General features: G+C 34.7%; 1 protein-coding gene across 1 annotated transcript in view; it reads left to right on the forward strand.

Moving 5' to 3' along the window:
* BTBD8 (BTB domain containing 8) overlaps nt 1–16949 on the forward strand; it is a 114032-nt gene extending 97083 nt beyond the window's left edge. The window contains exons 10-18 of the mRNA XM_044238678.1: nt 418–600; nt 1272–1409; nt 2276–2405; nt 4832–4893; nt 9420–10131; nt 10390–10474; nt 10857–10996; nt 12478–14805; nt 16081–16949. Of these exons, the coding sequence (XP_044094613.1) occupies nt 418–600; nt 1272–1409; nt 2276–2405; nt 4832–4893; nt 9420–10131; nt 10390–10474; nt 10857–10996; nt 12478–14805; nt 16081–16550 (4248 nt within the window). The 3' untranslated portion in view covers nt 16551–16949. The remainder of the gene's footprint in view (nt 1–417; nt 601–1271; nt 1410–2275; nt 2406–4831; nt 4894–9419; nt 10132–10389; nt 10475–10856; nt 10997–12477; nt 14806–16080) is intronic.
* Nucleotides 16950–25987: the final 9038 nt, after the last annotated feature.

Consider the following 25987-nt stretch of genomic DNA (forward strand, 5'->3'; position numbering starts at 1 on the left):
CTTTTTTTCTTTTTTTTTTTTTTTTAAGATTTTATTTATTTATTTGACAGACAGAGATCACAAGTAGGCAAAGAGGCAGGCAGAGAGAGCGAGCGAGAGGAGGAAGCACAGGCTCCCTGCTGAGCAGAGAGCCCGATGCAGGGCTCGATCCCAGGACCCTGGGATCATGACCAGAGCCGAAGGCAGAGGCTTTAACCTACTGAGCCACCCAGGCGCCCCTCTTTTGGATATTTCTGAATGAATGAATAAATAAATATTATAAGTAATGACAAAGACATTAGCTACCTGGAATTTTGTTTTTTGCTTTTTTGTTTTTGCAGAAAACCTGCAAAAGAAAACAAAGGTATTTTATTTGCTTAGAAAGTTATATTATGAATAGTAATCTAACATTTTTTCCAATTTTTTTAAAATTGTAAGAATGAGAAGAATGCTGCTTTTATTCTGATGGAAAGTGACAGGCTAATCATCAGTTTACCCAGAGTGAAGTGGACAGAAGTAGCACTGACTATGGCATCTCAGCTACAAGAAGAATGTATTGCCTTTATTATAGAAAACTTCTCCAAGATCATTCAAAGTGAAAATTTTGCTCTTCTCTTACAGGTACTATGTCTAAAATTATATCCTATATTTAGCCCCATCTTTGTGTTCTGATTACCATTATGTAAGAGTTTTTAAACGCAGGTTGCCTTTGATTAAATTAGTGTGACTTAAATAAATTCCATAGCAGATGGCATGCTTGCATAGGATTTAGAGCAATGATGGACAGGATTTTTGGCTCACAAGATAATGAAGGCAGGAGGGGACGGGTTTGAATGCACTGGCAAGGCATAATGTAACTCTGGCCAGCAGTAACCCTCAATCAGCATAAGCCATATTTTAGAAACCAGTCATAAAGATACTGTTTTGTCAGTAATACAGTTATGATCAATGCAAAATTCTTGGTCTTATTGGGGACCCACTTGTTCTAAATTTAGTTATTGAATAAAGAACTTTGATTATTTATTTCTAGTTCTGTTTTTAGGACTATTTTGGCTTCTAGGGACAGTGTATGTGTTGTATGCAGATTTTTTTTTAAAGGAAAGGGATCTTTATAATAATAGTTATTGTTATCATAATTATGTAATTAAAATAATTATTAACAGAGAAAATAAGTTTTCTGGTTGACTTCATATGGGCAGTTATGATGAATGGTCTGGTGTTAAGCCAGACTCTCACATTTCTTACACATTTCACATGTATTCCTATTAAATATAAATTTCTATGTTTTGTAGTCGCAAGCAATGAGCAGCACAGCTGATCTATTGGACAAAATTTTAAAAGCAATTGAAGAAAACATTACCACTGAGAATAGTTGCTCTCTTCTTATGGCTCTGGACATGTTACTGAACTCTGACAGTACAAAGGAAATGGTATTAGTGATGAAATTCATTTAAATGATATAATATTTGAATTGTTTTAAGATTTTAAAATATATGCACATCTTAAATGTTTCATGGTTCATTGAAACTAGATAATGGAGATTGGTTATTATCCATACTTTCTTGTCTATTTGGAATTTTTCATAAAATAAAAATTTTTTAATTCCATTTACCTCTAAATAGACTTACTGTAAAAGTTCAGAATTTGGCAGTTTGACTCACTAATTCTAAACATAGTTTGGTACTTAATATTAATTGGTATAGCATAACTCTAGTATTTCTCCTGTGTTGCTGTATTAAATTTCCTAAAAATAGAATGTACAGAAAAATTTAAATAATTTTAATCATCTTTTTTATATTTTATAATATATTATTAATCCCTTTTTACCCTCAGAAAATCATATTTAAAATTGGATGGATTAGGAAAAAGCAAAATTAAAATAATACTTATTTTGAAATCTACTTAATATTAGTAAGCTTATTGCAAATTATTGACAGTTTTTATTTGTTCAACAAGAATGATAAAAAATTTCATCGTATTTATTAGTATTATATAGAGTATTTGACCTTGTAATGTCATAGTTGATTTGAAAAGGCTGTAGAAGATATTTATGTAAAGGCTACTGGTGATTTAAAATAATGTTTGGTTGAAAGGATAAGGTTTAGCTTCATGTTCACTATAAAATTCTGTTTTTGACGAGTAAGCCTTCATAAATAACATATACCCGACGATTTTAAAAATCTAAGTGATGACATCATTCATCTAGCTTAGGAGTAAGTAGATTCGGAAAGGAATAATGACTGGTTGCTATGACAATGTGGCTCTCACCAGCTGCTGATTTGTTGCTTGAACACAGGGTTTTACGTGCAAGATCCAGGCTCTGCGTGATAAGCTGTGGATCTTCCTGGTTCGGTCTTTCTATGCTGTTCGTCACACAGAAAGCTGGAAGCTGATGAGCACAGATGATCAACAGAAAATCCAAGCAGGTATATTAGCCGTGAGATTTTTTGTTCTTATTTTATGATCTCTGTGATAAGAGACCTTTTGAGGGGATGCTAATAAGCGGTAGAATTAACATTGTTTGCTTCTGTTCAATAATAGCTTGCTATTTGAAACTCATGATAGTATGTTTAGGCAGTTTTAATAAATCATGCTTGGCTGTTCTTGGAAAATGACTCATTTCCTTTATATATGTATTTATCAGTTTTTAATCCTACTCTATAGTAGCAGCAGTGTTCCAACCAAATTTGCTTAAAAGCGTTTTTATAAAGAGGTTAAAAGTATAGGAAAATGTAATTCACGTAGAACATATTACCAAACATACTTTCTCTTCCTTTTTAAATATATTTTGCCTAAAGCTTTTCCATCTTTTGCATAATGTATCATTTCTTGTGGTTTTGTCTAAACTAGATGGCTTTATTTCACAATTGATTGGTTCAGTGATACGATGTGTGCTATTGCAGAATGTCCCTCAGGAGCCACACAGTGCTCTCTGACATTTAATAGGTACCATTTAAAACATTAGCATTAAACAAAAGATGTGTATTGCTCAGAATGTATGTTTATTTCAAAAATATTAAGATAAAAATGTTGAGGGTGTGGAACTAAAAATGGCTTCATGACTATTTTTGGGTTAAAGCAGGTGCCTTAAAAAAATATTTGCAGATTCAGCAAGTATACTTTTAAAAACATGTTAAGAGACTATATTTTAGAAAGTGAACATTTTTTATTATAAAACACAAAAGCCATAGGTGATATATTCTTGATAGTACATAGATATGTTAAATTCTTTAATGGAGTAGTCAGAATATGCTTTGCTCTGGCTTGCATTATGAACATAACATGATTGTGTAGCTGGATGTGAGCTGAGGAGCACTTTTTCAAAGAAATTCCAACAAAATAATAAAAGAACAAAATCATGAAACAATGAAAATCAGGGTCTTCAGGAATTTGAGATTTTTTCCTTGTGAATATATCTGTACTGATTTTTGGATGACAGTTAATTTTTACTACAAAATCTATTCAATGTGAAGAAATAAGATCGGCATTGCATGAGTAGGTGTCATTCAGCTCTCTTCTGATTGGTAGTAAACTTTGTTTTTCTTCATTTTAGAGGATTTCATAGTTAAGTTGTGCCTTAAACAATATTTTTTATCTTTATTATATAAAGTGCTAATTACAAATACATACAAATACATATATACACACACACGTAAAACAAAATGTATTGGTAATTGTACTAATTGTCAAAAAGAACTTTTTAATCTATCCCATCAGTGTAATAATATCTTTTTTATAATCTTTAGTATGTTGAATTATAATGAGTCCTGACTTATGGATAGTTACTGCATTGGGAAACCTCAGATAAAGGAGTGATTCTAGATTGTCTTTGTTACAGCATTTCTTACATTCTGATTGAGTTACTCACCTTTGGGAGAAATCTTATATTAACTTCTTTTTGTATAGGATTGTGCAAAGTCATTTGCTCACTATTAATCAGTCCTTATAATGCCATTTCTAGGATCCTGCTTTGTGTTATAGCACAGATCCTATAGGATACAAATAGAAGATGCAGTGGAAGTGTTACATATAATTTATTTTTCATCGGCTGTTTTAGTAAATATCAAATGGTTTTTTGAAATTGTATTTTTCCAAACTATGGTTTATATAGTTTGAAATATAACCCTCAAAAAAAAGAACTATATTAGCTGAACTGTATTTATAGCTCTCATCCCATTATTTCTTTATATTTTCCTGACGTCATTCAAATTCTTATTTGAAGAGCATAAAAACATGAGTTCTCCAATAATTGCTATATAAACCTGATGTAGAAAGTGAATTCTTATGTAATTCTGAAAAGGACGGTTTGAGGATTGTTTCTTGTTTTATTTTCAACAGAACCTAATTTTTTTCTCTTCTCTTTCCTTCTTCCTCGTGATATCTCTGCAAAAGCAGGAAATATTTGTAGTTAATTTCAGCAAAGTATTTTTACATTTTTTAGGATAGGCACCTTCTCATATTTAATGGTTTATAAAATATTACATTTGCCACAATCTGTAATTTTTTGAAATTTAGAAAACTAAATGAAACCGATTATCTCTAAAATTTCACAGCTTGAGAAAATTCTGTTTTTTTTTTGTAAATTTATGAATCCTCATGAGATTTTACATTTCTTACTTCTTAATTTTAATTATGTAAAATCCATAGACATCAGAAAATAAGATTGAAAATGGGGTTCTTTAAAAAAAAGTTCTAAAATATAATGGAATTCCTTGCGTATACTAGGTTGCTTTTAGCCTTTCTTAAGTTACTTCCATTAAAACATAACCTTTTTCTGCTAGCGTACTGTTTTCCCTCTACTTTTATGGTAATGATAGTATTTCCTATAAAAATAAATTGTTTCTTTCTACAGCTGCATTTGACAAAGGTGATGATCGAAGACTTGGCAAGAAGCCTGTATTCAGTAGTTCTCAGGTAAACTTTTAAAATTTCATGGGTCTGAATGAAAAAGGATGCTAAATAATTTAAATTTTATTTTGTTTCAGTGATTACTTAAATGTATTCATTAAAGCCATTTCTTAATGAAAATAATTTTGAGTCTTTCTTCAATCAAGCTAAAATTCTATAAATTTTTAAATGATGTGAATTTTTAATATCCAGCTGGCATAGGAAGTGAAATATTCGCCTTTTTTATTTCCTTGAAAACCTTTTTGGCAACTAACATATTGAAGCTATTCCAACAGATCAGAAGTTGTCTAAAATTCCAGACCTAATTCAATGTCTAATTTTCTAATTAACCTACTTCTTAAAGAAGATTTTAGTTGTCCCAGTTTTCTCAATACTAAGATTTTAATTCACATAATACATTTTTGGTGTGAAAAAGGCAATTCATACCAAGAGTATAGTTAGTTGTGTTTTACTTTTAAAAGTTACTTGTTATATTTATATGAAGTATATGAAGTAGTCAAACTCAGAAAAACAGGAAGGAGAATAGCGGTTGCCAGGGGCTAAAGGTATAAGGAAAAGGGCAGTTTTTCAGCGGGTATAGAATTTCAGTTTTAGAAGACGAGAAAGTTCTAGAGATTTGTTGCACAAGGTCTATATAGTTAACATTATTGTACTTCCCACTTAAAAATGGTTAAGATGGTAACTTTAGTCATTTTTTTTTTTTTACCACTTCCCACACACAAATGACTTGGTATATTTGTTACAATCTGAGCCATTTTTCTTCTGCTAAGCATGGAACACTTAGACTCCCCGCTGACCATTCTTAGGTATATGGTACAGTACCATATACTCTTAGGACATTTTTCTAAGAAAATACTCTTCGGACATTTTTCTCTATGTACTGATTCCCTCTGTGTTAGCCTCAGTGGTTTTTTGTTGTTGTTGTTGTTGTTATTGTTGTTTGTTTTTTGTGTTTTTTTAGGCTTCCCAAGAATTATTTTATCTGCCTTTCTTTCTGCTTTTCTTCTCACTGTTATCAGCCAAGATTGTCCTCTTTTCTTGCCTTAACAGCAAAAGAGAACAGTCTCATTGTTCTTCTTCCCCTCCTGACATTCAGGTGGCCTGGGTGTTCATACTGTTAACCCTGGTGGGAAGAAAATAGGGTAATACTGTAATACTGTTTCCCTGAGAAGGGCAGAATACTGACATGGGTGCTGGACTTGGGATAATAAGAGTTAAAATCTTGACTTCACTTTTTCTTTCTTTTCTTTTTAAATCCGTAGCTAGATTTTCACTGGTTTTTTGAGGGAGTGAAATGGAAAAGGTGTGGCCTCTATGAGGCCAGAAGGCTGAGCACAGGATACAGGTTTCCTGGGGTCTTTTAGCTCCATTCTTTATCTTCTAAGGTGTTTTTTCCTACAGGGAAAAAACAGGGGCGGGAAGTGTGTGTGAGTGTGGGAAGAAGCCTCTTCAGCCAAGTGCAGGGATTGCAGCACTGCCGACCGGCACAGCTGCCAAGACAGTGCAGCCTTGATTTCGAGTTTGTTATCTCTGCCATCTGTGAGCTAGCTATCTCTAAAATGGACTAATAAAACCTAGCAGAATTCTTGGGAAAATTAAGTGAAATAATTTATGTGCAGTTATTTGGTACATAGTAAGTGCTCAATAAGTATGGAATGAATAGATGTGTTTTACAAGATGAGATGAAATCTGGAAGTGGGAGAAAGATAGTGAGATAAGACAGAGAGAAAGGTTTAAGAAGAGTGCTGGTACTAGAATACTTAAGGTAATGTCTGGGACTTGTTTCAAAATAAAAGGGAAATTTATTATCCGAGTAAATGTTTTAAAATAAAAAAAAATAAAAATAAAAGGGAAGTTAATATATGAAACAAAATTGGCCAAGAGCTGATTGCTGTTAAAGCTGGGCAATAGATAACCGGAGGTTCATTATACTAGTCTGTCTTCTTTTGATTATGTGTAAATTTTACTACAATAAAAAGTTAAACAAAAACCAACAAACAAAAGGAATCATACTGGAACCAAAAGGGTGTCTAAGGGGAATTCTCTAGAGGATAGCTCTCTTTTCTCATTTTTCTCATTAGCATGTGGTCTCATTTTTGTCGGTAGCAGGCATCTTCCCACCTGGACATTTGTATATAAGAAATATATGTAAACTTCACAGATGTAAGTTAGAGAATGCCTAGATATATGTGTATACATTGAAACCTCATCATGCTATACTATGTTAATATAAAGTTTCTAAAGGAGTATGGTTACCGCATATACTACATAGATCTCACCCATAGCATGATGCTTTAAAAGAGTTAGCACTCTGGACTCTAAAAGAGATAGATTCAGGGCGCCTGGGTGGCTCAGTGGGTTAAGCCTTGCCTTCAGCTCAGGTCATGATATCAGGGTCCTGGGGTCGAGCCCTGCATCAGGCTTTCTGGTCAGCAGAGAGCCTGCTTCCCCATCTTTCTGCCTGCTGCTCTGCCTACTTGTGATCTCTCTCTCTCTGTCAAATAAATAAGTAAAATTAAAAAAAAATAAAAGAGTTCGATTCAAGGATTTGGTAGATTAAGTAGGATCACTTTTAAGGGTGAGAAGAAGTCTAAAATCAGAAGTCTGCCTGGGTTTAGGTATTTAAAATAGAGAAAGGATTTTTTAAAAAGATTTTATTTATTTATTTGACAGGCAGAGATCACAAGTAGGCAGAAAAGCAGTCAGAGAGAGACAGATTGGGAAGCAGGCTCCCCGCTGAGCAGAGAGCCCGATGCGGGGCTCGATCCCAGGATCCTGAGATCATGACCTGAGCCAAAGGCAGAGGCTTAACCCACTGAGCCACACAGGCACCCCTTTTTTGTTGTTGTTGTTGTTTTTGAGCTAAGATTTGATCAAGAAAACAAAAAATGAGGACCAAATCTATTTGAACTTTTATAAATATTACATAGACTCCTGGAACACTGCACTGAGTAGGACCAGTCTCTACCCTCTAGAAATAAATAATATGAAGCCCAGAGAGGTTAATAACTTCTTAACTATCCTAAGTCAATAAAGCTACGACAACCCAATGATTCCTTTATTAGGACTCTACCTCTCTTTTCCCTAAACTCAGACAGGCTATTTATTACTTTGTGTGTGTGTGTATTCCCACCCCATATATGTTACCTTAGACAGATTTTTAACGTAAATGGAGGTTTTCTATATTCAGAAATATTAGCCCTTGATTTGTATATCAATATATGCTCAGGTTTGAAAACATGTGTCACATTTTCTTGAGTATCCAGTATGTTATGGGCACAGTATTAAGGGATACAAAGATGAAGACAGCATAGGCTCCTCCTTAGACCTTTGCAGTCTCATACAGCTTTTCAAAGAGGGGGCATATTTCATAAAGAGTGGCAATATAATCTTAAAATTTTATTCTGCACTTCCCAGCACTTTTTAAAATGTTGTTGTTCCCTTGTATAGCAAGGTTGATTATAACCAAAATGATACAGGCACATTGTCTTCAGTGTCTTAACTGTTCTTCTCTTTTCCTCTTTTTTACCTACTTCACCTTTTTCTAGGATCCCTTTTCCTCCACTTTCTCCATATTGCTAGTGTTGTGTTACTATTTTGTTTCTTCCAAAAGCCAAACTTTTCAGGTATACTGTCTTGTTTCCCAGGGGCTTGCATCCCAAGAGGCCACCCCCAAGGATTAAATCTTTAGTGATAAAATTTCAGACATTTGGGGTAGGATTGAAGAGACAGTTTTTGGTGAAAATCTTTATAAGGTACCTCAAATTATACCATATAAATGACTGCCTGCTTAAAGCAGTAAATCATGAGCTCAACTCCCACTGCCATCCCTACAAGCATGTGACCTTGGTAAATCACATATCAGCTTTAATCCCCAGGTTCTTGTTTATGAAATAGAGATAGCAACAGGAGCTCTCTAATAGGAGTGTTATGAATATTAAGCGGGATAACGCGTGAAAAGGGTTTTAGCACAGAACCTGGGAGTGGGCCTCAAAAAACATTGGACATTGTTATCATTGACCCAAGCCATCCTGACACCTTTAGGTGTTAATCTCTACCGTAACTTCACAAAGCTAAATAGTATGCCTTTTTAAAATAACATTGTCTTTTAATTTTTTATGCTGTATTTCAGATTCAATTAAGGTAATGTGACCAAAGACACATTCAAGTGATCAAAGATGATTCAAATTTTTTTTTAAAAGATTTTATTTATTTGTCAGAGAGAGAGGGGGGGAGAGAGCGAGCACAGGCAGACAGAATGGCAGGCAGAGGCAGAGGGAGAAGCAGGCTCCCTGCTGAGCAAGGAGCCCGATGCGAGACTCGATCCCAGGATGCCTGGGATGACCTGAGCCGAAGGCAGCTGCTTAACCAACTGAGCCACTCAGGCGTCCCAAGATGATTCAAATTTTGAGTGGCCCTATATTGTAATGTGATCTTTACTTTCTCCTCTTTGAAAAGCTGCTTATTGAAACAAAGTATTGTAAGTCAAGTACTTCCATCAAGTTATAAAGAATTTTTTTTCTTCTTTATAGCAAAGGAGACAAGTTTCTGACTCTGGTGTTATAAAAAACAAATCTTGGAGAGGAAATACCAAGAAGGATTGTTGGAGTTATCCCTCTACTAAGCAAAAGATGAAATCTGATGGATTAGTAGCATCTGGTCATTCATCAAGTACTAATAGAAATACTATAAATAAAACTTTGAAACATGATGATTTAAAGGAAAAGGGTGGTACAAAAACAGCATCTAAGGTTACAAAAGAACTTAAAACTGGGGGAAAGAATGTTTCTGGAAAGCCCAAAGCTGTAATAAAGTCCCAAACAGAAAACAGTGATAATGCTAAGTCAGCAAACAAGTCGCCTAGACAAGCTGTGGAAAGGTGTGCAGCAGCGTCAGCAAATGGACAGAAAAACTCATTAAATGAGAAAGGAGTGAGAAATCAGGAAGGGCACATTACAGGTGCCAGGCCCAAGGTACTCACTGGAAACTTAAATATGCAAGCCAAAGCAAAGCCTTTGAAGAAAGTGACAGGAAAAGATTCTCCGTGCCTCAGTATCACAGGGGCTTCCAGCAGATCGACTAATTCAAGTATGGAATTTCTGATTTCCACTGAATGCCTGGATGAACCAAAAGAAAATGGATCTGTAGGAGAAGAGAAGCCTTCTGGTGATAAACTGACCTTTTGTGACTCTCCAGGACAGAGAGTGAAAAACAGTGTGGAAAGTATCAAAACTTCTACTGTAGGTGGGTTTTAGTACTCTCGCTTTTAATAGCTCTTGACAGTTAAAGTTCCCAGAAAAAGAATGATTCTGTAGTTGGATGTTTATTTAGTTTCAAATTCCAAAAAACATTTATTTACATGTGTTCATGCAATCTGAGAGAAAACATACTTCTTCCCACATTAATGTTTATTTTTGGATATAGTGTCTGGCCAGTGAATTTATGCATGGCTTTTACATATTCAACATTCTGTTTCATGATGGACTTTTTCTTAATTTACAGTGGTAAAATCTCGACCTGCTTCAAAAGTTACCAATGGAACTTCAAATAAAAAAGGCATTCAAGAAGAAACTAGTATAAATAACAAGTAAGTCTTCATTCATTATTTTACATGTATATTAGCTTTCTCTGCAAGTTAATTATGCGCTAACTTCTAGCTAAATATTTTTAAAACATCTTTTCTTCTTTGTTAGGGAATGCATTTATTTACACAATATTTTAAAACTTTATTAAAAGAAGATAGTGTATGAAAAATGATATATTACATTTGTGGCACTTGATTCGTATTGCTTTGTCATACTTGACCTGCAGGTTTACAAATTTAAAGACCTATGAACATAAGGTTTTTCAATTTATAAAAAAAAAGATAATTTTTAATTTCTTTGAGAAAAAAATATTATTTTGTAATATGAGTCTTAAAATGTCATGTGTTGCTGAGTGCAGTACTGAATGCAAATTATTTTTCTTAGTGTGCTAAAGAAGGTCACTAACAAAGGATATAGTGATCCAGTACCACAGGCAATTTTAAAGAAAAAAGGAAATGGCAGTGGATGTGCTACAGCCCAACAGAGGACAAAAAATGCCTCATCTAATCTTGCTAAAACTCAAGGTAAAGCTGATATAGTCCTGGGCATTACTTCTGTGTTTAAATTGAATAAGCAGAACTCTGATGTGGAACTTTAGCAACAAATAAGAATATAACAGGGTTTCACTCGTTTTACATTTGTATCATACTATAGAGATAAGACTTTACCCATTTACTTTTAGATAAGTATTTTATTTTTTTTTTTTTTAAAGATTTATTTGAAAGAGCGCGGAGCCAGCACGTAGGGGGAGGGTCAGAGGAAGAGTCCCAAACAGGCTCTGGAGGGCAGAGCTGTGGAGGAAGCAGGCAGATGGATCTCAGGGTCCTGAGATCATGACCTGAGCCTAAGCCAAAACCAAGAGTGAAACCCAGGCGCCCCTATATAAGGATTTTGGTACTTCAGGGTGTGGGTTTGGTTTTTATTGTCTTTTATGAGAAATAATTAAGCGAGTCAATAATTTATCTGTATTTTTAGTCCTTTTATAGATTATGCCTAGGTTTCTTCAGTTTCATTGATAACTATAGGAATTCCACGTGCAAAACCAGCACTAATATTAGAGCCCTTTAAAAAGTAATGGTACAGTCTTGAGCACTGTGACATGTAGGGAAGAATTTTCCCTCTGTGCTCTGCCTGTTTTGCCATGTTCTAAGAGAGAAAAGCATACTGATCAGATTGCATAATGACATGCAGATGACAAAACAACTGATTTTAAAATTAATTTGCTTTATATATTAAGCATTCACATAAGTGTGAGCAGTTTGTAAAAACCTAAAAATAATTTTGAGTTAGATAATTAATACTGAAAGTGAATTTTAAAATAAGCTAGAGAAAAATTATTCAAGTTTTAGTAATAATTAAATATTAACATTTACAGAGGTTTGGCAATTCTGTTTCATAGTTTTAATTATCATCTCTAGGACTCAACCAGTGTAAACAAATAGATTCTCAAAATTAATCCTTGCCCTCCAATTACCATTTTTAGTTTCCACTGTACATCTAAGTTGTTAATCCAAATGATCTACAATAATAATGGTCTTGTTACGAAAAATAAATTAGTTTTGTTCATGTTTGACAGGAAAATATATACAGTAATTTCAACATTTCTATTTTATATTTAGTTTGATGCTCGTTTTAGCTGTGTGGAACGGTCTTTTTCCCCAAAAAACTTCAAAGGGAAGACCCTTCCTGCTCTTTTGATATAGGAAAATCAGATTTTTCCACCCTCATATATTTATGCAAATCTAATTCTGGTGTAAGGATCAACACTCTTGAGGAAGAAAGATCCTATTTAAATAATTTTACTAAGATGCTACAGTAGTCCCCTATAATTATAATAAAATTTTTTTTATTTTATCATGTTCCTGACACCTAATCTTCCGTAGTCCATGTCACAGGTACATAATTTCTTGTTTATTTTATTTCTTCTAAAGTAATTTAAAAACAAGTACTGCATTTCATTCACAAATTGGAAAGTACTTTACATTTTTAAATTTTCTTTTCTTAGGATCTCAAGGAGAGTCACCAAATTCAGTAAAATCTTCATTATCTTCAAAGAAGTCTGAGGAAAATGTGACAAAATTGGACCACAATACAGCTGCAGATAAACAAACACCTAAGAGAAAAACTGTTAAGCAAGGACACACATCTTTGCCTAAGGTTAATGCAAAAATAGTGGCAATGCCTAAAAACTTAACAAATCAGTCTAAAAAAAGTGAAAATTTGAGGAATAAAGAGTCAAAACAGAAAACACTTCCTGGACAGGTTATATTGCAAACTCAGCCTTCTTCTCAAAGACCTTTAAAAAGTGAAACATGTGTTGTCCAAAAAAGTATGCTTCGTGATGTACATGATAATAATAATAAGGATGATATTTCTGAACAGAAGCTTCATGAACCTCTAATTAATGTCACATCAGAAATCAGCGGTAGAGGAGCATTCCAGTCATCATGCAAACCTGACCCACAAAAGCCATTAAACAATCAAGGAAAAGAGAAGTTAGTATTAGAATGCCAAAGTATTTCAAATCTGGATAAATCAATAAAACATGAACTAGAATCAAAACGGATTTGTTCAGATAAAAGTGAAACAAAATTTTCCAGCAAAGAATCAGATCAATACAACACAGCTAAAATACATTGTCTTTCTGATAGGAGTGATAATGTAGATCCAGAATTTTACAGCACCACTGTCCTAAAATCCATGATTTCAAATCACAGTGAAAACTCCTTGAACTCGAATCCTGTTTGTGATTTAGATTCAGCAAATGCAGAGCAAATCCATCCACTATCAGATAGGGAGAGGCAAGGAGGGAAACAAGTTATAAACGAAAAATTAAGCACTAAATGTGTCCAAGATGTTCTACCATGTGTTGCTGAAAGGACAAATGGTACTTTAAATTCTGTCCAAGATAACAGAAAATCTAAAATTCATGTAGAAGAACAGAAAATTCCTAGTTACTTGTCTGATGACTCTGCTATGAGTGAAATCAAACATGCTACAGCAGACTCAGATATTTCTTCCAGCTGTGTTTTGGAACAAATATCGGGAAAAAATTCTCCTAAAGATATGGAAACAACAGAAACTCCGGAGAGCCATGAAACTCCAGAAATTCCCTTTATGAGCCACTGGAATTTGAGTACCAGTGGTCTGCATCAGAGAGAAAGCCCTGAATCTGACACTGGCAGCGCTACCACATCCTCTGATGACATAAAGCCCAGATCTGAAGACTATGATGCTGGAGGGTCTCAGGATGATGATGGGTCAAATGACAGAGGTATTTCTAAATGTGGCACTATGCTGTGCCATGATTTTCTTGGAAGAAGTAGCAGTGATACCAGTACTCCTGAAGAATTAAAAATATATGATAGTAACTTAAGAATTGAGGTGAAAATGAAGAAGCAAAGTAGTAATGATCTTTTCCAAGTTAATTCAACAAGTGATGATGAGATTCCTAGGAAACGGCCAGAAATTTGGTTTCGATCTACAGTAGTTCACCCTAGGGAAAAAGAAAATATTCGACGAGGCAGTGTCCAGTTTGCTCAAGAACTAGATCAAGTTTCTTCCTCAGCAGATGAAACAGAAGATGAAAGATCTGAAGCTGAAAATGTTGGAGAAAATTTGTGTACATCTAACTCAGTTCCTCAGCAGTTTCAGGGAATAATTAATTTGGCTTTTGAAGATGCAACAGAAAATGAAAGCCACGAGTTTTCTGCAACTAAAAAATTCAAAAGATCAGTCTTACTTTCAGTAGATGAATGTGAAGAACTAGGGTCTGATGAAGGGGAAGCCCATACTCCCTTTCAGCCTTCTGTAGATTCTCTTTCACCTTCTGATGTTTTTGATGGCATTTCTCATGAACATCATGGAAGGACTTGCTATTCCAGGTATACACAAGGAAGTGAAGGTAGTATTTTAGAATATAAACAAGATAAAGGCAATAGTGTATATAAAAATGAAAGCTCTCTCTTGGGTCCCAGTAGCATTGACTCATCAAGAAAAGATAAACAGAGTGCTTCAGCCACAGGAAAAAAGTTCACAGTAGATGTCCTGTTCAAAGGAGGCAGACAGCTTCTTCCAGAAGATAAAGTAAACAGTGGAAGCAAGGTAGATAATGACTTTCAGCAACGCAGCAAACTCTCAGATAATGATATAAAATCTCAAGAAAGACCATGTCATTTGGAGCTTCATCAAAGAGAACCCAATTCTGACATACCAAAGAACAGCTCTACAAAATTTCTGGACTCCTGTCGGAGTCAACTTCTGCCTCAGGAAGGTCAAGTGAAAGAGAATCATTCTACAGCTACCAAAAAAGCTAATATTGCTTTATCTGCAGGTAATGTACAGAAATAGAAATGCTAAATCCGTAAGAAAATGAGTTTATAGATTTTAAAGTTGTAAGTAGCCCCAAATGTTATATTTTAGTTAGAATAATTAAGCAACAGATACAAATTTCAAATGAAAACTTAAATTTCTTAATAATATTAAAACTAGCTAGTTAATCTTTATTGTTCACTTAAAATCCTAGTGCAGAGTTAAGATCTAGCAAAATTTTGGTAATTATTAGAGCTAATCTATTAAGAGATTTTACTTGAAATAATAAAGAGAAAAACTTAGTTTGCTATTACTTATTTATGTCTAATTTAACATAGAATTCTTGACTATTAGAAATTTTATTATACAATTGGATATGATTTATGGACTATGCTAGTATATATCTAAGAGGGCTGTGCAATAACTAAAATAATATAACTAAAAGCACTGAACTATTTTAACTAGATTAATTATTATAATTTATATGCATTTTACAGAGATTAAGACTTTGAGGATCACTATAATTCTAAAATTTTCAAGTAAAAAGATAAATTTCCTAAAAGAGATTATATTTAGAAGTAATGATAATATATGAAAAAAGCCTAGGCTTATTTCATATGTATAGATGATTTCCTGTCTAATTGTTTTGTGTGTTTGTCTTCCTTATTAAAATAATTTGAACTAATGACCCACATTTAAAATATGCAATAGTGACTGACTGCATAGCTATTGTATATCAGAACTAAGAAAGACACTGATCAATAGCCCTTGTTCAGCAAAATCACAACAGTAGGGAGCTCTTTAAAGTTGTATTTTTTGTTTGTCCTTGCTTGCATCCTCTTTTGCATGTGCAATATACAAATAAGGCTTTAGATAAAATGTATTTATTACCCTTTTGGAACTGACTTAACTTAAAAATCACCATAAAATAACCATGTCTTTTTTTCTCTTTTAAGTTCATATTATAGTGAATTAGATACATGTGTGCATTCTATGTTTATGTTTAAATAATTTTTGTTTTCTGTATCACACATTTTCAAATTAAAGTATGGAGAATTATTGTTAGTTGCCTATGTTGATTTTGCTGCTAAACATCCTTCGGTGTTTTTTTTTTTTAATATAGAAAAAGAAATGCCTCAATAATCTTGTCAATTTTGTATAAGTGTTATTTTTTCCATTCTGGTTTTTTTTTTTTTTGGACTATAACTGTTACATTGTTTTAATATTGTTCTACAAAACTCTGAGGGGTACCAACATGAGCAATTTTTACATTGTGTAGTATTATGAATTATTTCAGGAGACATAGATGATTGTGACACACTGGCACAAACCTACATGTATGACCATCGGCCTTCAAAAACCCTCTCTCCAATATATGAGATGGATGTAATAGAAGCATTTGAGCAGAAAATGGAATCAGAAACACATGTTACAGACATGGATTTTGAAGATGATCAGCACTTTGCAGAACAAGATTGGACACTATTGAAGCAACTGCTCTCTGAACAGGATTCAAACTTAAATATTACGAATTCTGTTCCTGAAGACTTAAATTTAGCACAGTATCTAATCAAGCAGACACTACTTTTAGCACGAGACAGCTCAAAACCTCAGGGTAAAGCACATGTTGACACTTTGAACAGATGGAGTGAACTAACCTCTCCCCTTGATGATTCGTCAGCAAGCATCACCATGGCTAGTTTTTCCTCTGAAGATTGTTCACCCCAAGGGGAATGGACAATTCTGGAACTGGAAACTCAGCATTAAGAGTATTAACACTTTGGAAGATTTTGAACTATGCCACCACTTTATTTTTGATGCTTATATTATATCCAAATAATTGCATTAGCCAGAGATAGACTGTCCTTAATATTGAGGGAGTCTTTCCAATTTGTTGAGGTAAACATAATTTGTTTATTAATATATCATATGTAGAAAAAAGTGTTTTTTCTAAAATTTTTGAGCATGTTTTATTAATTATTAGAGGAATTAGTAGACTTACAAAAAAACCCTACAGTTTTCCTTTCCTAACTGATCATTTGTTCACTTGTTTATAATTCAAGGATTTAAAATGTGAATGCACAAATAGATCAGTTCCTTTACTTTTTGCTCTGCATATGATAACAGTAATTTAACAATAAAAAAAACTTGCTGTGCTTGTGTCAATTTATGTATAGTTAATCAGTGAGTAACATTCAAACTCAGGTTGGTGTGATTGAGCCTGATAGCTGAATATTAGAAGAAACTTTCACTTTCCTAACAGTGCAGGTCCAGGAAGTTGTGAAGTAAATGCACTTCAAATTTCAATCACATTGCTACTAAAACAGAGAAATGGAATCCTTTATAACTATCTTTTTTGGGACATATCCAAAGAGAGGCATCTGCCCTTGTCCATTTGTTTCACCTATACAGACTTAAAAGTTAGTTAATTGCTCTTCATTTTCCATCCCATATTAGAGATGTTTTGGAACTATTCCAGCAATAAACCTGCACTAAATATTAATTTTAAAATGGGTACATGAGTCATTTGAGCTACTAAGTTAAACTGTGTGTGTATGTGCACACACATGCATATATGTTTGCTTTCTCCATGTGTCTGTATAATCTGGTTCCTTATTTCCTGGATCACATTGTCTTTCAGTCTATAATTTTGGTAGCAAGACAAAGATAAAAATCTCTTCTACAAAATGGTACTGGAGAGTGAACGTTGGGATACTTACTTCATTATGTGGACATTGCTCTTAGGATGATAAAATTTAGTAGAATTAGCCTCTCTCAAAGGTATGTAACTAACATAATTTCTCTAAAATATGTCAAAAGTAAAGAAACCTTTTGGTTTAGAATTCCTTTTCTAAAATAACAGTTTTCACAGGGCACCTGTGTGGCTCAGTCGTTGGGGGTCTGTTTTTGCCTAGGTCATGATCAAAGGGTCCTGCGATCAAGCCCTGCATCAGACTCCCGGCTCGGCGGGAAGCCTGCTTCTCCCTCTTATATTCCCCCTGCTTATGTTCCCTCTCTTGCTGTCTCTCTCTCTCTCTCTGTCAAATAAATAAATAAATAAATAAACAAACAAAATAATGGTTTTCAACAAATTAACAGTAGAGTGAATCTGTATTTTGAATAGGTACAATCACATTAATGCGCAATCATTTATTTTTATATAATAACAATTATATTTTAGCCACTAACCTGTTACACCATAAATTTGCCAAGCGGTTTTTGTTTTGTTTTGTTTTTTTACTATATATTCTTTTTTTTTTTTGACAGAGCGAACACAGCAGGCGGAGTAGCAGGTAGAGGGAGGGGGAGAAGCAGGTACCCTGCTGAGCAAGGAGCCAGATGTGGGTCTTGATTCCAGGACCCTGGGATCATGCCCTGAGCCGAAAGCAGTTGTTTAACCAACTGAGCCACCCAGGCACCCCAAAGCCAAGCCTTTTTAAACTGGAAGCTCTGTAGGGGGGACTCATTCATTCCGTCAAGAAACAGGCATTTGTTCTACGCACAGAGGTACAAAGATAAATAAGGTTTGATTCCTGTTCTCCACTCAAAAAAAAGAGTGTTCAGTTTCTACTGAGGGGGAAAACCATGTAAGAGGTTAAAATATAGCATTGTAAGAACATTGTATTTTCAAGCCGGGTGGGAACTTAGAGATTAGTCTAATCCCTTAAAATTCCAAAGAATTTTGAAGCCCGTAGGATTTGAAAGATTGTCTAAGGTCCCACAACTAATTCATGGACTACAACCTAATATTTCTTAATTTTAATATGATGTTATTTCTACCACACAACATGCTCATTTGATTTTTATCATAAAGCTTGAGAGCAAGTATATTTATAGGTGATTTATGATATAAAGAAGTAATGTATGATAGTCAGAAAGAGTGCAAATTCCCAAGACATTGTGTTACTTCCTTTTTTCCAAATGTGAAATTGTTTTATTTGTTCTTTTTAATAAATAGCTCAGAAATTTGATGCTTTATAAATGAGACTTCTTTCCCAGTTCTAAGGTCTTAAAAACTTTGTTCTTCAACTACTAGACATTCGAAAGCCATTCAGTTTCATGTTACATCTGCAAATTAGGTAATAGGGAAGGCATTTTGTTTAAGTAGTGACCTCTTAGGTAATTTCAGGACATGTGTGTTTTCTTATGCTTTTTATGCATCTGCCAGCCTGTTTGCTGTGGGACTCTTCAGGCTAGTACTTCATGATTTAACAAATACAAAGGGAAAAATAATTACTAACATTTATTTAGCTCCTATTATATGCTAGACACTGTGCTAAGTGCTTTAAATATACACTAACATTCTCATAATAATTATATGAGAATCGTCTTCTTATCATCTTTATTTTACACATGAGGAAACTGATAATAGAGTCCTTACCCTGGATTAGCTACCCTAGTGGAAGAAACTAAAAGAGAAATGACACACTATACTCTTGTTTGGTAAGATAACAGTTGTATATGGTCAGAGATGTGTGAGCCCAGAAGGAGAAGCTACAAACAGCTTCTCAGGAAGAGAAGATTAAAGAAAGCTTCTTAGAGTAACTAATATTCTGTGACTCCTTCAGAATTTCTATAAAGGGCTTAATGGCTGCAGTCTAGTTGGAAGTGTAGGCCAGGGGACTTAGCTTGAAGAGCTTTAAATATACTTTTTGTATAGAAAGTACTTTGGTCTTACTTTGATTCTATGTTATAGATAAATAAAAATAGAAATGTCCTTAAAAGATGCTTTTATACATAGTTTATATGAAGTTACAAAATGTCCAATTGCCCATACCAAGAAAAAAATCCTATTTTTATTTTGATTTGGCTTGCTTTGGAGGACTGATAAAGATTATGAAAACAGTCTAAAACCCCTTTATAACATCTCTTGGAGCAACCAAGTAACCAGATGCTGGCTTTCAAGGATGTGTAAGAATTTGCTTGGTGATAGGGCATACTAGACACAACAGTGTGTTAAAGAATCGTGACGGATGTGTATTGAGGATGAGGAGGAAGAATTATAGGAGATAGAGCTAAAGAAGAGAACTGGAGTTGGATTCTTAAAATTAGGAAATAATATGCTATAATGTTTAAATAGTCAAAATCCTGGATTTAGTGAGAATTGTGTCTCTTTCCACTGTGCATCCCTTTAACTCTCAATAGACAAGCTTCCCATGTTTTGAGGAAATAGCCACCTATAATCAAAATGGGTAGTCATCAGAGTTGGTTTTTTAAGTAATTAGGTAACAAAACTAGATGTGTTTCAGAAAAATAACTGTCAGCTCTAGTGAAGATGGCCTGGTTTGAAGAAGCACCCAAGTCTCAGGATGCAATTAAAATAGTTTTGTCAACCTTAGAAATGGGAAATGAAGGAGGATCTGGTAACAGAGATACCAGATAGACTGAGATTACTGAATTTGGTGATAATTAGATGGTGGGAGAAGATTAAAAGGAATTTTATAATCACTATCATTCAGGGGCACCTGGGTGACTCAATTGGTTAATCGTCTGCCTTTGGCTCAGGTCGTGTCCTGGGACTGATCCCAGCATGGGGCTCCCTACTCAGTGGGGAGCTTGCTTTCCCTCTCCTTTTGCCCCTCCCCTCCAGCTCATGCTCTCAAATAAAAATCTTTTTTAAAAAATTATGAAATTCTAATGTGTTATAACATAGCTCTATATAAAGTATAATCAGTGCCTACAGGAGAGGGAAATGATGGGATGTTACTTGGATGGGTTCCCTTATTATTGTAGGAGTTCACAAGACAAAAGAGGCATACTCTTGGCAGAAAGAGTTTAGAGGCAGTGGGGAATTCTGGTTGTTCCATATGGCTAAAGAGAAGGGAACAGATGGTAAGGCAAGGGATAAAGTTGGATGGGGATGTAGAGTCCAGGGAGTAACACAATCTGATTTGCATCTTATTTTAATTATTTTTTTAAGGAGGCTCCATGCTGGGCCCAGTGGATCTTGAACTCAAAACTGTGAGATCAAGTCCTGAGCTGAGATCAAGAGTCACTTAACTGACTGAGCTACCCCAGTGCTTTAGATGTACATTTTAGAAAGATCACTCTGGGGGCTTCTGGGTCGCTCAGTTGTTGAGTGACTGATTCTTTGTTTCACCTCAGGTCATGGTCTCAGGGTCTTGAAATCAAGACTGGAGGGGCTCCATGCTCAGTGGGGAGTCTGCTTAGAATTCTCTCCCTCTGCCCACCCTGCCCCCCCATTCATCCTGTCTCTTGTTCTCTTTCTCTCTCTCTCTTTCTCCCCTCTCAAATAAATGAATCCTTTTTTTAAAAATTTATTTATTTGGGGGCGCCTGGGTGACTCAGTGGGTTAAGCTGCTGTCTTCGGCTCAGGTCATGATCTCAGGGTCCTGGGATCGAGTCCCGCATCAGGCTCTCTGCTCAGCAGGGAGCCTGCTTCCTCCTCTCTCTCTCTGCCTGCCTCTCTGCCTACTTGTGATCTCTCTCTGTCAAATAAATAAATAAAATCTTTAATAAAAAAAATTTATTTATTTGTTAGAGAGCAAGAAAGAGAGTGAGCACAGGTAGACAGAGTGGGAGGCAGAGGCAGAGGGAGAAGCAGGCTCCCTGCCGAGCAAAGAGCCCGATGTGGGACTCGATCCCAGGATGCTGGGATCATGACCTGAGCTGAAGGCAGCAGCTTAACCAACTGAGCCACCCAGGCGTCCCTCAAATAAATAAATCTTAAAGAAAAAGAGATCATTCTGGAAACAGGGTGACAAGGCGTGGAGATCAGTGATGAGTATTTCAGTAACTAAGGCCTTGGATGAGAGTAGTAGCTGTGGAGATAGAGAGATGTGGACATATTTGAGAGATTTAATATGTGGGTTAGAAAAACTTAGTGACTGATGTGGGGGTGAGAGGAGGGAGTCATCTTAAAAGACTCGGGTTTCTGACCAGGGTGCCTGGGTGGTTGATGATATCATTACCCAGAAATTGAAGTAAGCTTAGGATGAGTTTAATTTTGAGTATAACTGAGTTTGAGCTGCCTGTGGGACATTCAAGGGGCTGAGGACAAAATACCATGGAATAGAAAAAAGCCTGAGGGGGCGCCTGGGTGGCTCAGTGGGTTAAGCCTCTGCCTTCGGCTCAGGTCATGATCTCAGGGTCCTGGGATCAAGTCCCGCATCAGGTGCTCTGCTCGGCAGGGAGCCTGCTTCCTCCTCTCTCTCTCTTTGCCTGCCTCTCTGCCTACTTGTGGTCTCTGTCTGTCAAATGAATAAGTAAAATCTTTAAAAAAAAAATTAAAAAAGAAAAAAGCCTGAAAAGGAGAATGAAAAGGAATATTCTGAAGTAAGAGAACTAGCAGGGTAAGGTAAGGAGAAAAGACTGATGAATTTATCATCTCACTACTAATCAGAAGGACAAATCAAGGCCAAGAGATTCTATTTGAATCTATCAAACTGAAAGGATTTTTAAAAAAATACAATGTTAGCAAGAGATGGTAAATTTTGGATACTCCTGTGTTGCTATGGGCATGTAAATTACCTTTCCTGTAAGTAATTAGGCAATCTATATCATGAATATAACTTCATATCCTGAACCTAGTCCTTTCCCTTCTTGGAATCTCCCACTAAGAAATAAGAATCTGAGACCTAGATACGTTAATGAAAACTAGCTGAATGTCAACAGTAGCAGAAGGCTAAATAAAATATGGTGCAATTATAACACATTATGCAATGATTATAATTGTTTCCAGAACATCTGTTTAATGCCAAGGGAAGATGCTTAAAAACCCAAAATACATATTTATAATATCCCAATTTTCCATATTTATAAGTATATACAAGAAGAGACTTGAAGGAAATAAGTAAAAATGTTAACGATGGTTATGGTTAAGTGATACTGATGATTTTATCTTTTTAACTCACAGTGTTCTACAAAGCACAGAAAAATAAGTAGGTTTGTTTGTTTTGGGATAAGTAGAAGTAGTTAACAGTGTTGAATGCTGTTTGAAATGTCAACTAAGGTGCACCCCTAGACTAGTTCATTAGATTTGGACAATATGATTTTACTGGCAGCTTTTGTCAGTTGGTGTTTTTTAGAATAGTAGGAAGGGCAAAAAGGTGGGCAGGAGGTAAACAACTAACTGTTTCAAGGAAGCAGACTGAAAAGGAGACAGTGGTAGTTTGTTTTTGAGATGGAAGTAACTTCAGCACTTTGAAAATAAGAAGTTGGGAATAATCACTGAATCAAGGCTATCAAGGAAGAGGCAGGAGGCAGTGGGATAAAGCACAAAGAGTCCTAACCAACACAGGGCACTTCAAGGAACTTCAGGTATTTAATACAATTAAAGCACTGAATGCATGTGAGATAGCAGTGGAATATAAAGCTGGAGAAATTCAGGCCAGGCCAAAACATGAAGATGTTTGCCATCTAGGCAAACATATTTAGAAAAAATTTTAAAGCAAATACATTATAGGACTTTCATTAAGGTTATACAGAAAATATTTTGGAATGAAAAGAAATTAGAGGAAGGAAGACCTGTCAAAGTCCTCATTGGAATGATTAAGGGAAAAAAGAGGCCCACGCTTAGGAACTAGTATCAAGGATAGAAATGAGAGGACAGATTTGAGAGATAATTGGAGTAGAATGAACAAGATGTTGTTGCCATTTGAGGGTGAAGACTTGGGAAGAGGGATAAAGGTGATCCCCTACCCATATCCCATAATTCTAACAAGTTTAAAAAAAAAAAAAGGGAAGACAGTTCCTGATTGAAAAAAAAGATAATTTTCAATTTGGACATTTGAGATGTAATTGAGATAACCAAGGTACACAGTAGAACGTCTTTCAAAATTCAGAAACTCAACAAACTATGATCTTTCTACTCCCACAACATCTTCTGATAGTTCTGCGGGGGTTTGGGCAGCTGAAAGTGGAGACTTGGTTTGGCTCAGTTTAATGATAACTTCCAGGAGCTATTTTCAACTTGTAATTATCTATATACTCTTCTCTAGTGATATTTATATTTTTCATATTATAAATTCTTATACCAAGAGCACTTTGAATCTGGCTTAGATATGAGAGGTGTACATTTTTATAATGTTAATATCGCATGAGTTACTTTTAATGTCCATGATTCATCTTTCATATAGTGATTCCTTAACTACTTCCAAATTTAGCCAACATTAGCACAAGAATTTTAATTCAATTCTATTCTGATTCTACATTTTTATAATAATACCCCAGTCAGGGGTGCCTGGGTGGCTCAGTGGTTAAGCCTCTGCCTTCAGCTCAGGTCATGGCCTCAGGGTCCTGGGATTGAGCCCCACATCAAGCTCTTTGCTCAGCAGGGAACCTGCTGCCCCCTCTCTCTCTGCCTGCCTCTCTGCCTACTTGTGATCTCTCTCTCTCTGTCAAATAATTAAATAAAATCTTAAAAATATAATATCCCAATCAATTAAACATGAATTTCCAAATCAGGAAGATATTAAGAAAAAATACTTTCACACAAAGACTTATTTTTTCCCTAAAAGAGTATTCATATAAAATGTACCTCTTTTCTTTCCATTTATGCTCAGTTTTAGCCTGGCAAGAGAACTTTATAAAAAACTGAAATAGAAATATGCCTACATTTAAACTACTACATGCTTAGGAAAAAGATGTCTACAACACCCTCACAAAATTGTTTTTTTACTTAGATATATGCAACTCTCAAAACATACATAATCTACTTTTAAAGTCAAGAAGGTAAATAAAATACTTTTACAGTTTTCTGATTTAAAGTATAGAGAATAGCACTCAAGCTTAAGAAGGGAGAAAAATAACATTAAATTCAATCAGAAGAAAGGAATGAATACAGACAATAATAGAACTTAATTAGAAATCAGAGATGAGTGAAACTGGTAAGTCTAAGAGCTGATTCTTAAAACAATCTTCACAATGGAGAGAAAAACATAATATTAGAGATGAAATAACAAGGTACTAATTTGCACAACTGCATACAAAGCCATTAAAAACCTGGATGAAATGGACTTCTAGAGAAATATAAATTACCAAAATAAGCTTAAAAAGAGAGGAAAAAAAATCTATACCTTGGAAGAAACTGAGAAAGCATTCAAGATCGTTTTGGAGTATGGAGAAATAAGAAAAGCCTCCAGATGCAATTTAAGAAGCTATCATAATGTGATCACCATAAACCTGCCTAAACATAGCATAACACAGAAAATTATAGAATAATACCACTTATAATAACACAAAATTCCTAAAAGACTCAGAAATATTTAATACATGAAAATTTAAGGAATGCAAGATGATTTAATGTAGGGAAGCCTAGTCGTATAGTACATCCATACTGATAGGTTAAATGTAGAAAAATAATACCATCATCTCCATAGATACCAAAATTTAACTTGAAACTATGAAGCCTAAAGAGTACTATACAAAAACATGCATAGTGTTTTAATATAATCTTGAAATAAGGGGCGCCTAGGTAGCTCAGTTAAGTGTCTGCCTTTGGCTCAGGTCATGCTCCCAGAGTCCTGGGATTGAGTTTCACATCGGCCTCCCTGCTCAGCAGGGAGACTGCTTCTCCTTCTCCCTGTGCCTGCTGCTCACCCCCACTTGTACTCTCTCTCTGACAAATAAATAAAATCTTTAAAATAAATATATATAATAAATAATATAGTGTATTATATATGTAACATATAATTTATATACAAAATCTTTAAAAATATACATATAATCTTGAAATAAAGCACACGAACCTCAGAAAACTCATGCAACTCTGAAACATTAAACATTAATTATGAGATTGACAATCTGGCTATTTAAAATTTAGAACTAACATATGTCCAAAATACCATAAACAAAACGAAAAAGCAGAAGATAAATTGGGGGAAAATTTTTGCTTTTTTAAATTAACATATATGTATTATTAGCAAATTTTTGCTTTTTAACAAAAATTAAAATGCAAACATCTGGTAAACAAAATATATTTGACCAGACTCATGATTAAAGAAGCATTAGAAAAAAAGCCATAGAAGAAAAGGTTTTTAAAAATATGCATAGATTCAGTAAGTCATAACACATTTGATAAGTGAAAATATTGTAAGTAAAATAAGTGAATAGCCACTAACCCACTTTAATTAGGAATTATAAATGAAAACAAATTAGATGCTTTGCCAACATTATAAATAATCACTGGAACTAATTAGACTCAGCTAACCAGTTGAAATATATTAAAGTAGAAAAATAATTCC

Source organism: Neovison vison, chromosome 2 (genome assembly GCF_020171115.1).
Source record: "Neovison vison isolate M4711 chromosome 2, ASM_NN_V1, whole genome shotgun sequence".
Taxonomy (NCBI): Eukaryota; Metazoa; Chordata; class Mammalia; order Carnivora; family Mustelidae; genus Neogale; species Neogale vison.